At 37.5% G+C, this 14,803-nt stretch overlaps 1 protein-coding gene across 15 annotated transcripts in view; it reads right to left on the reverse strand.

The window, feature by feature from the left end:
* The window catches only part of EYA1 (EYA transcriptional coactivator and phosphatase 1), a 163,795-nt gene that overhangs the window by 60,501 nt on the left and 88,491 nt on the right, over positions 1-14,803 (reverse strand). For 7 of the 15 annotated variants that reach the window (XM_084509390.1, XM_084509378.1, XM_084509381.1 and 4 more), the window contains 4 exons: positions 9,971-10,051; positions 7,973-8,042; positions 7,429-7,574; positions 3,150-3,287 (listed from right to left, as the gene is read on the reverse strand). In XM_084509390.1, coding sequence (XP_084365516.1) covers positions 3,150-3,287; positions 7,429-7,574; positions 7,973-8,042; positions 9,971-10,051 — 435 coding nt within the window. The remainder of the gene's footprint in view (positions 1-3,149; positions 3,288-7,428; positions 7,575-7,972; positions 8,043-9,970; positions 10,052-14,803) is intronic. The other 8 variants (XM_084509391.1, XM_084509385.1, XM_084509392.1 and 5 more) reach the window with 5 other exon arrangements.

A 14,803-nucleotide genomic window follows, 5' to 3' on the forward strand; every position in this document is an offset into this window, starting at 1 on the left:
TATTGTTCAGTGACTAATCATGCTGTAATTTTAGCAGGGTCAGGAAACGCACTGGGTTTAATTGACTGCACACGCACCGCGATGCCGTGTTGTGGTGTTTCAGAGAGACATTCACCTCAGGGAGAAGAGCTAGAATACCTCCAAGGCTTTTCAATACAAGGTAACCCGAATCAGGGAATATAAACAGAGCAATTGCTAGGCCTCTAGGAAATCCCATTTGCTGTAGACAAGGGTGCCAACAGGGCCCCAAGTGCACTGGCATGTAGCACTTGTTTATGAAGAAGGTTGTGGGATCCATTATCTTCATTTAGCAGCTCAGCAGCCACACGCAGGAGATGAAGAACGGCTATGGCAGACTATGACAAGGCTGAGGCTGCTGCCTGCCCGTACACTGCTTGAGGGAAAGGGAGAATAAACTCATTTCACTCTTGGGAGGTTTCTGCACAAACAACCAAACAGCAGTAGCACTACCCCAGTCTTCTGTCAAGAGAATCAATCGTATCCCTAAATAATAGTCAAAACTATGAATGGTTTCTTCTTCCAAAATTAAACCAGGAAAGGGAAACAAAAGCTCCTGTTTACTTTTAACGTCTGGTCAATCAAAAGGAAGAATTAAGTCATTTGAAATACAAAAGTCAGACTAATGAAACCATTAAAAATATAAAACCATTAAAAGCATATATTCAAATATATAGTATAAATATTATACTGTCAACATTTAGCAGCAAGAAAAACCTGGTTAGCAATGAGATTGTTTTCTTCCTTAGCTTGTAATAACTCTACCAATATTTCATTGGAAACATTCTCCTTATTTCCATTCTTACGCTCTGCAAGGTTTCTGCAGGAGACTAGTTTTTTCCTGTCCATACACTGTGGTTACCGTTCATGAGCATGACAGAACTGATACATGCACCACAAGGACTCCAGGCTCTCCCACTGCTACCTGTGTATCTTCTGCCCAAATCAAACACCTGGCTATCTGTTGCCTCCTACGTGCAGTTCTCAGCCCAAGAACAGCCTGGCTGGAGAAGGACCCAGACTCAGACCACCTCCTCCCTCAACCCTGGGAACAATACTATCACAAAATCAATGCCTGTGTCCCTCCTCCCTTTAGAGCTTCAAAAAGAAGGTCATCTTTAATACATTTCTTTTGCAGAATATTTTTAGATCCTGGCGTTTCAATCTGTATAACTGAAATGCTTTCCAAGATCTTACTGTTCAGTCTCTTGACAACTGCCACCCTTTCATGGCCTTGATAATTATGTTCTTAAACACATCTTGCATGCTGCATAAAGCAAAGCAACACCTATGACAGATCTCTTAACTAGTCAATTGACCAAATCCTAGCTTTGCTTTACTAGTGCCAGAATTCACTGCTTACTCTTAAGATTTTCCAACAAGCACTCCCTCACATTATTCTATGCTGCTCCCCCTTTCCTTCCTCCAGCAAATGAGCTTCCCATAGACATCTGCAAAACCACTTCATTATCCTCCCTAAAATCCCTTTTTATTGACATCCCTCTGCTCTGTATCTTACAAAATAAACCTTTAGAGTTGTTAGATAACCAATATGTGGTGACGACTATTTATTTTGCCTAAGCAGTGTCAGCTTTATTGTTACATTATGCCCTGCTAGCCTGAGTGTTTTACATTAGCCTCTGACTTATATGGGGACTATTTTTTCATTTTTCTATATAAGGTTAGCATAACAGGATCCCAATACATAACTGTGGCAGGAAGGCACTACTGCAACAAATATTATAGGGAACACAGACATGATTATTCAATATCTGTATTGCCATGAATTATCAGTTCCTTAAAAGCTCGAATGTCTATCCAGGAGTTCCCCATAGCTGCTGTCAAGTACCTTGAGGTCTCTTACAGACTGGTGTTTTGTTTTGTTTTAAAATGCTGTGGCTATCTGCAGGAAGCAAAACTAGTGAACTAGTTATGGATATATTTACTCAAATGAGTAGAAGTTCACCCCTAATTGATGTGTAGAGAAAAGTTAGCATGCTGGTCTTACTCCACCTTCCTTTTCCTTGACAGAGCACACTACAAGTAAGAAATACTTCAGATGTCAGATGGTCACTTCTGCCCCACTGAGCTACTCGATACACAGTTCAAAAGAGGACTTAAAAACAAAAACAAAACAAATCAAAACAAAACACTCTCTTGTATCCAAGCAAAGGACTAGATCAGTATACCCTTAAAACCATGGTACAAAAGCAAAACCTCATTCACTTTGCCTTTGAATGCACGTCTATGTCAAGTCATTTCAGAGAGTGCTAATATGACAGCAGGCAGTTTGAATGGTGCACAACAATAGAGTTGCTGGACTTAAAAAACATGGTCCAACTCTGTGAGTGCTCTACAAATTGCTTATTTCAGCAATGCTAAAATCTGCAATGCAGCTAATTTCAACCATCAAATTTAGGGGAGAAAACTTCCAAAAATAACTACTAGTATTTAAAAAACGCAAGGTGAAAATTCAGAACCAGGCACACCCAGGGGCTTCCCAGTACAGAAGGGGGAAAATGAATCAGAGGAACAGGTTGGAGAGATATTAAGTAGACTAAACAGGCAAGTAGAGCTACAAAATATAATTGATAATAATAGCTCACACATACAAAGACTTACAGCTTTTAAATAGACTTCAAAGAAACAGACTTCAATCATTACTTAGCTACCTCCACAGCTGCAGTAGGTATTTTTATCTTCTTTTCCCTCCCTGAATACACTCAGGTGTCAAATTATATTTGGCACTTCCTAAATTCATAATCCTGACACGTTTTCCAGGACTCACTTCGTCACATTCCCTATTTCTTTAACGATTGCTATTTGGAGATAACATTTTTACTGTAGTAACACTACAACACTTCACTATGTAAGAATTAATGAAGTCACTAAGTCAGGGATCTTCCAAACTGCTGAGAGCTGGCCCATTGCTGCTCTCAGCAAAGGCAATCATCATTTCAGCTCCAACTGAAATAACATCAGAGGTAAGTGCTGAAGCAAACTTTCATTTTTATCCCAGGAATGTAAAGAAACAAGGGAAAAAAAAAAAAAGAAAAAAGAAAAAAAAAAAAGGAAAAACAAAATGCAGCATTAACTCTATCTAATTAATGGTAACATCTATATATACAGACCTTGCATCTGGTAGCTATAGGGAGCCTGTCCAGGTTGAGGTGTGCTAAAGCTGGCACCGTAGCTTAGAAATCCTGTCTGTCCAGGTGACTGTGACTGTGCCAATCCACCTTCTGTCTTGATGCCTGCCCACAATGCACCTAAATCAGTTAGTGACAGCAAATCTATTTGTTCATATTCAAACAGGGATGGAAAATAAAATTGCTTAATTAGTAGCACTTTTAACACATACTATTGCATGCATGAGAAAAAGAATACCGAGTATGCACAAATGAATGGGATAAGGGCAGTCTAAAAGAACACATAAAACTGAAGTTCACCAGGGAGAGGTTAAATTCAAAACTGTGTTTCCAATAACTGCAAAAGAAATTTATACATGAACAGGAAGTTGCATTATTCCTTTTTTCCTTTCCTGCCAGAGGCTAACTTTTCCATATATTCATGACATTTCACAGAGGTAGATTAGCAACTTTATATGATTTTAATGAAGCATAGCATAGCCAAGCTCTCCTACCATCCACCCTTTAATGACATAACTGAGATTTACATTGTATAATATTTCTACAAGAAAACTACATGGCTCCAAGTGCGATGGCATTCTAAGGAATTAAGCACCTCTTTAAAAGAGGATAGAGAGCTAGCAGCATAAAGTACAACGTGGATTTTCAAAGCTAATTAAACGCTACAAAATGCATTTAGTCTTTTAACAAATAAACACCTAATAGACAGGAAATATTGCTGAACCAATCTCCCAAACCAGGAAAAACACAGCAGAGAGTCATTAATCTGTACTGACAAGGAAGTCCATTACATTACCTTCTCATTTCCAAATTTATTAATAAAAGAATGAGAAGTCCAATTAAATGAATGACTTACCTCCCTACTTTAGTGATTCTTACACCAATTTGTAAGGCAATAAACAAGGAAATATCAGCAAATGAAATACTTAGGAAATGCACACAATTCAGCTTCTGTCTCTTAGTTTTAATTATAAGGTTGTCCCAACATGAACTAACATTTAAAAATAATTATAGCCAAAGCAATGGAAAAGTAATACAATACTCTTACATTTCTCTATGGCATTCATTGATACCTCATTGTTCAAAAGCCACAGTTATTTGAACTGAATTAACTAAGTGTGAATTAGTAACATTTCTTTGAAAATGTCTGTTAATCTAAGCCCATTGCCTGGTTGGAACTAACTTTTTTTTTTTTTTCCTTTTAAATAATATTCAATGATGTTTGAAGGTATGAGAGGACTGAGAAGCTACCGTGTTTTCAAAACTTCAGTATAACTTCAGTATCTCCCTACATACAAATGGTGGGATATTTTCTCAATTTTTATTTTCTTTAATTAGTCATTGAAATCATTATTTTTTAGCTGGTGTCATTAATTATCCCTAATTCCATCTGCCACACTCACTAGCTGCCAGTCTAACCCTGTTTGCTTGTTTTCCCCTGATGCTTGCTTCTTCTGTTTCACATTACAAATAAACAATCACAATGATGAATCTGACACCTCGTTTCAATGGGAAATTCCTGCTATGGATGCTTTGGTATCAACGATCTCTATGCTTAAGGACTTCTGGAATGCTGATTAAATATTGTGTAGAGAAAGTTTAACTAACTCAAGCATTATATATCTATACTTCCTACTCTAGCAGCCTGATTCAACTCCCAATCTCAGATGAAGCAGTATCAAAGTCAGTGGCTGAAGGATGACACTTGAGCGAAGACAAGTTGGCACTGAAGTGTCCTTTTGCAAACCTCCACACTGTGAAGAGCCTTTCATCTTCTGGGACCTACTCTTCCCACCTGCTCTCATCCATAAGGAGCACTCACTAAACCTGGTGCTCCTTTCTCCTCCCAAGTTTGATATATGCAAGAGAGTGTGAAGGGACAGTGAGGAAACAGAAGGAACTTTGGGTAAGCGAATTGTTTGCTAGATGCTGGTACCAGGGCAGGCAGAAGGAGGGAACTTCAGGAAATTCTCCAGCCTCCTCAGTGGCTTTGCAGATGAACCAGAGCCAGGAACGGCAGGAGGCAGCTGACACTGGCATTCCCCTCCACCCCCCTTCCTGCCGTCTGGGCTGCACCACAGTGGAGGTGTGGGAGTGCAAAAATGCCCAGATAGAGGTGCATTCAAGGCAGCACCTTCACAAATTCTGCACTAAAGAGAAAAGTTGAGGGGAATTGGTATGTGTATTTATGCACATTTTTTATTTTTATTTTTTCCCCGGTAACAAAACCAAAGAATTCTCCCCTCTACAACCCCCATTTTTTTTCATACGTCGTAAGTCTCCTCTCTTTATACCTGTTGCAAACTCTCTGCCTGAAAGAGAGAAAGGCAAAGTATATGATACATGAGATCTATGCTGCAGAGCCAAGAGAATTTGGGTTCTAAACAAGGTTTCAGTTGCAAATCAGCCTGTTGCAAATCAGCATCCCTGGGGTCCTCATGTAATTTATTTTGGGAACTAGGATTATATGATGAACCTTAAATATGCAAAGCTATGGTCTTAGCTCCCAAAACTTTGTGCAAGTTATTTGCTTTCAAATATTACTGCTAGGTGATAAAGTACATCAACAAAAAGCAGCTTTACCCCAATCAGGGGGCGCTGGCTGAAAGAATAACATAAAACATTGAGAACAAAACACTCTTCTTGCAACGTAAAACGTTAAGGCAAAAAATAAATATCTGATGTCCTAGGTGCAGGGGATGGAGTGGGAAAACAAAACAAAAGAGCAGGCAGGCACGTTAACCCCTAGCAAGCAGCTGCCAAGAAAAGCAACTCTCAATTATAGCTCCGACAACAGCGAGACAGCTCAACTCAAGTCGTGAAATCAGGGTCTTGCTGAAGTTGGTAAGAGTTTTATAGTTGACTTTAGTAGGGTCAAGATTTCTTCCAGAGGAATGGTGCAAAAACAAAAAAATCAGTGTTTGGGCTGCCCACACCACCACAGACAGACAAGCAGTATGAAGTGTCACAGGAGAAATGGAAAAATGTGTCAACAAAAGAGCAGTGGGAAAAGGGGTCATCTGTTATCACACCACGTGATCCAGCTGGAAATGGCAGACAAGCTCGCAAGCTTGCATCAGGAACATAATTTTTTCTTTTTTTTTTTTTTTTTCTTCTTTACAAGGGGAAGATTCCCCATCTCCTTAAAGACTTTTAAAGACTCTTTTAAAGACTTAAAACCACTTATATATATATATATATTGTTTGTGTAAGTTTAAAATATGTGTAACTGAAACAGAAACATCCAGCTCATGTTTATAAACATTTTTGGCAGTATGTAATCAAGACTGTAGCCACAGGAAGAAAATTTCCTTGGATCATAATCATTAACTTTTTTTTTTTTTTTTTTTTTTTTTTTAAGGGAAATAATAATACATTTACTCCTATTGTCTACAGCAATCTTCTGGGGGATTTACTTGAGATCCTGTGGGTTTCAGCTTGCAGATTTCATGACGAAAGATTCACCAGCATTGCACTTAAAAGTTTTAATAATTTTAAGGGACACTATTTATACTATGAGTTCTCTTTTCTTGGTATGAAAACCTGTATTACTTGAATATATGTTACAGAACATACTAAAAACATGCTAAAAGCATGTAGAACATACATTTTCAATATATTGCCCTAGAGAAACATAAAACCTATTTTCTAATAATGTATCTTTGCTGCTGGACTGCTGTGTGCACTACCAGCAGACAGTCTGGCAACAAAATGGTCTCACCCACAACAGATTGTTTTTAAATTTTCATCTATGTGGAGTTCTGAAACACCAAAAGAGAGTTTTCCAGTGAGGGTCTTTTTGAATTAATCCTTTACCTGATGGAAATCACTGTAGCTTCACTGACACACTCAGGTTCCAGTAATGTGTATCAGCCTTTATTTGCCAACTTCCCCTATTACGTTGCTGGAAAGCACAACTCCTCGGCAAGTTACCAGGAGCTGTGCCTGTTTAATGGAAGTCCCTAGATCTCTTTCCCTGTTTCAGTGCTTCAGTGGTTTTTTTTTTTTTTTTTTTTTAAATCACCACTAAAAGCCTAATGAATCTTTCTCCTTCATCCCAGAACAAAGACATCCTCTTGAATAGCTTCTTAGCTCTTTAATACATAAATTAAACTGCACTCATTCCAATAGGGAAATAACCACTCTTCCACGAGAAATGCTCAAGAGCTGTCCCACTAAGCACTGACACAAGGTCATGTAATCTTGTTCAAAAAAGAATCATTTGCCTTGAGAATTAAAACATAGGGATGTGGTTTCTTACCATACGAAGGGATTCCATAGGGCTGTCCAGGCTGCGGGTAGGTGGCATAAGCTGTAGCTTGTTGCATCCCTGTTGTAAACTGTGTCTGCCCATATGCAGCCATCGTTTGTGAAGACGGGGTAGGAAGAATATGTGGGTATGGTCTGCTATTGATTACAAATGACAGAAAATAGGACAGACACTGCATTAGACAGACAAGTGTGGATTTATTTTTAGCCTTATTATAAGTCTATTACTTCATTAACAAATAATCATAGATGTGCTAGACAACAGAAATTGTAAGATAGAGACAAAAAAAAATAATAAATTAATAATAAAAGAATAAGTAAAATAATAACTTTTCAAATATTTTTCAAATACATTCTTAGCATTAAATATATATATATATATATATATATATTTTTTTTTTTTTTCCTTGAAGCTGCTGTGGTTTAAATTATGACTTAACAGATGGACCCAATTATTATTTTAAATGAGGTTAAAATCTGCCTATTTCAGTTATTATTATTACTATTAGTAGTATTATTTTTAAAAGATATCATACTTGGAAGGGTAAATCTGTGGTGGGGAGAACTGGTGTGTTTGTCTTGGGCTGAAACCACTGCTTCCAATTGCTGCACCAAGGAGAAAAGAAAGCACACAGAAGTGTAAATATACACACCTAAGATAAATATTATTTTTCCTAATAGAATTTCAGAATATTAACAAGATTTTAATTAAATTCAAATATCATTGGTGCTTTAGGTAGAAAATAATATTTTATTAGCAACTATACATGAATGCTTAACATTAAAATCTTGATTACAGCTTTCAAGTACTAAATTGCCCTTTTGTACAACTCCTGAGCAATAGTTTATTCTTTGCTTGCACACAGACAACATTTTTAATGCAAACATTCTATATCCTATTGGAAACATTTTTCTTCATATTTTTAAAGGATTATTGCTATCTCAAGTGCAACATTTTATTAACTTTTAGAATTTTTAAGACCTACATTTTATGAAGGAGCTTTATACATTCCTGTATTGAAAACACATGGTCAGCTTCAGAACACGTGCCTTTTAAAAATAATTCCATAATGCGTAAGGATGTGTTACCATATTACACCTCCTTCTCTTTTGCCCCGTGTTACCTGCTTTCTAAAATGCTCTCACACCTTTAAAATACCCAGTATTCCATAAAGATGTCATGATCAATGTGCAAATTTACTTAGGGAAACACTTAAACCTAACTGAGCTTCTCCTCCCGCAACTTAAGGGTTCCCCAGACCAATCACTGCTAATACAGACATTTTTGCAAACATGAATTTATTTCAGTATTTTTGGGTGCTGCCGAGGTTGTCTTGGATGCACCCATGTGCTCTGCTCTTGGCGTTCTTTGCAGGAGCGCCATGCAGATAGTGCCTCCCTCTCTGGTTACCATTTGGGTGCCATCTCTTCTCTACGTCCCAAGGTCAATTTTGAAGCCTTTGCCAGGAAGAGGTCAGCTGCAGGTTATGAGACTACTGTAAAAACAGACAGCCAGAGAAACAACAGACCCTATTGCTAAGTACTTGGAAATAAACAAGGCATGGATAATTACCCTTTGCCAGCTACCCCTTTCTTGGCCAACTACAGGGAAAATCCATCATCTTTACACTCTCAGAGTGCTTGTGAAGTGTGGAGCAAGGCAGTTAATTGCTTTCTGTTGCTTCCACACCTGATATTTTGCTTTTCTGTGGCCAGGGAGACTGCAGATATGTCAAATATTACAGTCCCACCTTAGTCAGATCACCACAGATAAACGTAGTTATGATTAAACATGCTACCTTTCCTAACTTCATAAATTTAACTTACTCTAGAAAACTTTTTTTTTGCCTTTAAACTTTGATACTTTCATACTCTGCAGCATGCACAGAAAATGGAGTCTGTCATGAGATCAGAAAAGGGTTGGCTACTTAGAGCCTAACTGGTTGTGAGATTACAGATTTTGCTACTTTGGCAATGAAACTCCATGATATATTACACTTTTTCATTTGATTTGTACCATAAAAATGATGTGCTAGAAATACCACAGTTAATCCACAGCTATGCAAAACTGTGCAAACATTTTAGGATTTTCTCACAGTATTTGTCTCCTGTGTGTTAACAGCTAAGATGTGTTTGGCTCCAAGAAAGACAAAAAGACTGACAAAAGACTACCTCACTAATAACAAATTTTAAAAAATGAGGAAGACCTCAATTACTCCTCAATTACAACACAAGGCACAGAGGCAGGTAATATTTACACAGAGAAAACTAAAAAGAGTAAATCCTTTGGGCCAGAATACTCCCCAGTTCCCCAGTAAAGACACCAGTGGACATCAATAATCCCAATGCTCTAATGCTTGTTACTCAGGGAATGCTCCTGTTGCCTTACACTATCTGAGTAAGATGAACAGAAATAGGCATAAGCTGCAAAATGCACAAAACTTTTCAGCAGCTGTGCACAGGTTTAGACCACATGGGAAAAGAAAATAGTAAATGGAAAATTGCTGAGCTTAAAACCTTTGTTTAGTCCTTACCTGATCCTGAGAAATTGTCTAAAGACCCGTCTGTGGTAGTAGTAGTAGCAATCTCACTGCTGCTCATTGGTTCTGTTTTAACTATAGAAATATAAATAAAATATATTCTATATGCACCTAATATTCTTGCACACGCGTGCACACACTCATTACAGTCACAAATTCAACAAAACAGAAATCTGCCAAAAATATTTTAAATCATGGTTATCAATATTTTGCATTTTGTGAATTTGTGTATACAAACAATGCAAAGTACTGGTAGCTATGATTTGCACATACATATAAAATGATCACAAGGGTTATTTCTGTCCCCAAGGAATAAGAGCCACTAAGTCCCCATGCAACTCTCTGCACCTGTCCTGTCTCCTCTAAATCCTGCAGACCCAACAATAAGGGTCCACATTTAGATCAGGTCACATAGTCATTTTACAGGCTTGAAAGACAACAATTTGAATAAGACAAAAAGGGAGATAATTTTTAAATGGGGTTCTCTGAGAAATGCTTTTTTTTTTTTTTTTTTTTTTTTTTTTTTCCTTCCATCCAAATAATTTTTCAGAGGAAAATTGAAAACTTCTAATAAAGTAAAAATTTCCTTAGGGTGGATTTTTCCAAATTAACATAACACTCAGCAACCCTGAATATGCAAAGGACACACAGTCCTCAGCCAGGTACTTCAAAGAATGCTTTTACATTTTATTTCCTTTGCACCCGTGAACCTACACATCTGTCAGAGAATAAGAAAAAAATAAGAGAGATTCTCTACTGGCTTATGCTACTTCATAATTAATTATAGATTAATGTCTTTCAACAAACCCTCAGGTAAATAAGCAATTTTCACTCTGTGCTGCTTCAGTGCCATCTCAGTAACAACATTCTGATCCACAGACCAAAGACAGGGCTGACCTGGTGCGGACACAGACAGGCACCATCCCCACTCCCAGGAAGCTATCAGATCAGCACCACAATCTCTCAAATCCATTTTTACATATCTAGCCTTTGGAGTTACAGCACACCAAGAGCAACTGAGGATGGTGTTTCACAAAACAACAGAGCTGATCTTACTATCAACATCTCACTGCTTTTGCTCCCGTTGACGCACAGTCACTGCTTCCCACGCACCAGAGCTGGTGTGTATCTGACCTTTCAGAGAGGCAGTTCAATAACACTGCAGAAAATGAATCCAAGAAAAGTGAGGTAAACTGTGCCCTGTTTGGCACATAAAGCCCTGTCTGTGTGCACATCTCTCTCTCTCAAAATTGCAGCCATCATTAGCAGATGCCCTTTTGGTGCCAGGTTTGCAAAGGCTGAGGGAAGTGGAACTCTCCTCTCTGACAAAGGACCTTTCCTTTACTTGCCAATACAAATTCTTATTTCTGCATGCCTGTTTCATCCACCTGATCTCAGCCAAGGGCCTTACATGCAATGATCAAAATGAGCTTCACACAAAACCCTGCTGTATCTACATTAGTAAGCAATGCAGCCCAGTAAGAAAAGTTTCATGGACTAAAACAGTTGGAGCAGAGGGGCCAGTATCCCTAAGTTAGGTGTGTTGTTTTTTGTTTTTTTTTTGGGGGGGGGGGATTGCTTTGTACTAGGTCTAGGCTTCATGATAGGTCAAGATATATACAGCAAGTTCTGTACAGTTTGTTATTTAGATATCAAGAACTGCATCTGCATTATCTCCTGCTTTTCCCTCTAAGTTTATCACAACTACATTTTACATCTAATACTTTCCCCACAGATTACTTCAGCTTTCCCAAAACTTTGCAAGTGTTCTTACTCTAATTTCCATAATGCAATTATGCATTTGGAAATAACAATAGAAGATGCTTTTCTCTATTGCTGATAGCTGTGGGGGAGGAAAAGAAAGGATTATGAGAGAGATCAACCTAACTTGGGCTACAGGATGGAAGACTTCAGTATCTGCTTTCTCCAAACTCTCTCCCTCTTCTCTGCTGGAGAAACAATTCTTCTATTCATTATAAAACAAAATATAATTATTTAGAGTAAGTTTGGCTCACTGCAAACTACCACTCCAAGAACTATTCTGAGACACATATTTAGCACCCTTTGTTCTAGATATTTTTTTTAGGATAATTTCTAAGTGGATGTAAATGCCTCTTTTGCCATTGGTTTAAAAACCTACATCATGTGCATTGTTTTCCACCTTTCTGGATCTCAGAAATACCAATTTTGGAAAAAAAAAATCATCAAAATGGGATCTCTGACTCACAAGAGATACTTCATTGTGAAGAAGATTGAAACTGAATACCATTTATTAAACATATTGCTTTTGAAGATACAGGAAAAAAAAAAATGAAATTCTCTGCAGTGCCTTCTTCATGGTGGCATATTCTATCTTCTGACTGAGGTGCTATCAATATTTACATAACTGTTCCATGTGTCTCCTCTCCTGAATGTATGAAAAAGGAGATAACAAAACTGTACACATTGCTCCTGATCTGGATACCTATTTGTAGGGTCATAGTAAATAAGCACTATAATGCTTTTTTTTTTTTTAAGAACAACCATGACCTTAACAGACCTTTGTGCTGGAGTTGGGAGTTTAATAAAGATGAATAACAACTTGAAAAAAAAAAAACAATTCTGCAAGCATTTTTTTCAAAATGCCAGTAAATATCTGTGTATTTCTTTCTGTCTGAACAAAAAACCTTTTCAAGAGGTTGAAAGCTTTGCTATAGAAAGAAATACATGGAGAAAAAAACAGCCATGGTTTTACCAGTTAGAAATTTTTACTGCATGGATTCTCATTGCAAAAGAAGTTTGCTCATTTGCTGAAGACAAAATTTAATGTGCAATAGAATACAGTTTCCCCAAAATCACAGGGAAAGAGAGATGCAAAAGGATTTTACAAGTCTGCCACTCTGTCCTGGCAGCGCTTCAGTGATATGTGTCTGTCAGGAGGGACGAATGGAGCTGTCCAAGGAAGCACGGCTCTGGAAAGGGACAGGTCTGGACTTCAGCTGTCCCATGTTTTCCATGACCATAACATTTCTACGTATCCTATGCTTTTGCAGGATGACACTGTGGGTGGGAGGGGGGGAAGAGGGACAGTCAGCCAGAACATTGCCTCATTTACCTGGAACACTTAACAAGTTTTCCAGGAGTTTCCAACAATAAGCTCAATAATGGCAGAGACCACTGAGAAAGAATTGAGAAAGAAACAGAAGAGTTCCCTTCCCTGCTGCTCCATTATCAAAACAGAACTTTCCAGTGGTGCAGAATAATCAGACTTGCATTATAGAGACAGATTTTCATTTAGAAATATATCACTAAGATTTAATGCAAGTAGAATCACTCATCTAACAGATGATCAACAAGAAGTTCAAGGATAAATCTAATGTATTCCCAATCTGATTTAAAAAAGGAATCAATGGTTATTTGAATCACTGATATAGACTTGGTTTTACACCAAGAAGCTATGTCAATGGAGAGATATTTTCCCTCCTTCTTTTCCTTTTCTAGTCATTTATGAGATTCTAAAATCCAGATTTAAGAAGAAACCATTTAAGAAAACAACACAAATATATTTCTTAAAAATATATTGATTATCTAAAATACATGCAATCATGGCTTTACATATAAATCATGCTTTACTAAATTAGTCTTAGTTTGTTAACTGCTATGCTATATATCTTACACCAGAATAAAAATACTGTAAACATAGCTGAATTAATACTATAATGTTATATTCTTTGTATTATATGAATAAGTGGGCAAAATGAAATAGTTCCTGGCTGGCAGTTCTCAGTGCTCATGAGGTACAAATCTCATCGAAGTGAGTCTGTCAGTTTACTTACAGACATATGTAAAAATGCAATATCTAGCTCTATTTGGTTTTCTCTCAAGGTGACATCTTCAAATAAAGTTAGTATCTAAACACCATGTTGATATGCATTTTCACTACAGTTACTGCCCTCCTATATCTTAAATACTTCATTTAGCCATTAATATTCATATATTATTTTGTTTAGTGCCATCCTCTTTCTGTACCCAATACAAGCATAAAGCTCAAAGATAATTATTAGTCACTAACAGCAGTACAAAAATTCTACCTTGAATTTGAAGCTGATAATATTTTCCGTTACTTTATTCAAAGTTTAAACTGTTTGTACTTAAGAATATAGTGATTATAAAGAGGTTACTAAAGACTACGGGTTACTTATAAAGAGTCTACTAAATTACACTTATACCTATCCAGGACATTATTCTCTGTTTGTCACAGAGTATCAAATCATCAGCTCCTGACCATGAAGCCTAATAAATACACTTTGCTGCTGCTTCTCAAACTGGGAAACTCTTCCTGAAACTCATTTGTCTGGAAATTACCAGAAGATAATTACTACAAGGTAATTTCCAGCCTAAATTTATGTTCAGTTTTCAAAGAAAGTCCCTGCTCAAAGAAGCACATTCTATTTCAAGCCCAGACTGTTTCCTGCTCTACTGTCTTCTGATGTCAGAAGTCTTGTGTGGTATTCTGGCTATGGCTAACACCCAGCTTTCACTGCATGAATGGCTCCCCAAGAGCCTTGTCTCCCTCTCTTTTGGTTGTGATTTGCAACCAAAATAAATTGAGTTTCATTGTACCTGCTCATCTAGCAGTAAAAATGCTGGATTTGTAAAGAAATGGCAGCACAATCATAGTACTAGAAAAAAAAAAACAAAATCAAAACCATCTGGGTGGAAACAGGTCTTCGTCACAGGAGGATGGAATATGCTGAGTCAGAAGGTACCCACAAGGATCATCAAGTTCAACTCCTGGCTCCACACAGGACCACCCAAAAACCAGACCATATGTCTGAGAGTATTGTC

This window comes from Aythya ferina (genome assembly GCF_964211825.1).
Source record: "Aythya ferina genome assembly, chromosome: 2".
Lineage (NCBI taxonomy): Eukaryota > Metazoa > Chordata > Aves > Anseriformes > Anatidae > Aythya > Aythya ferina.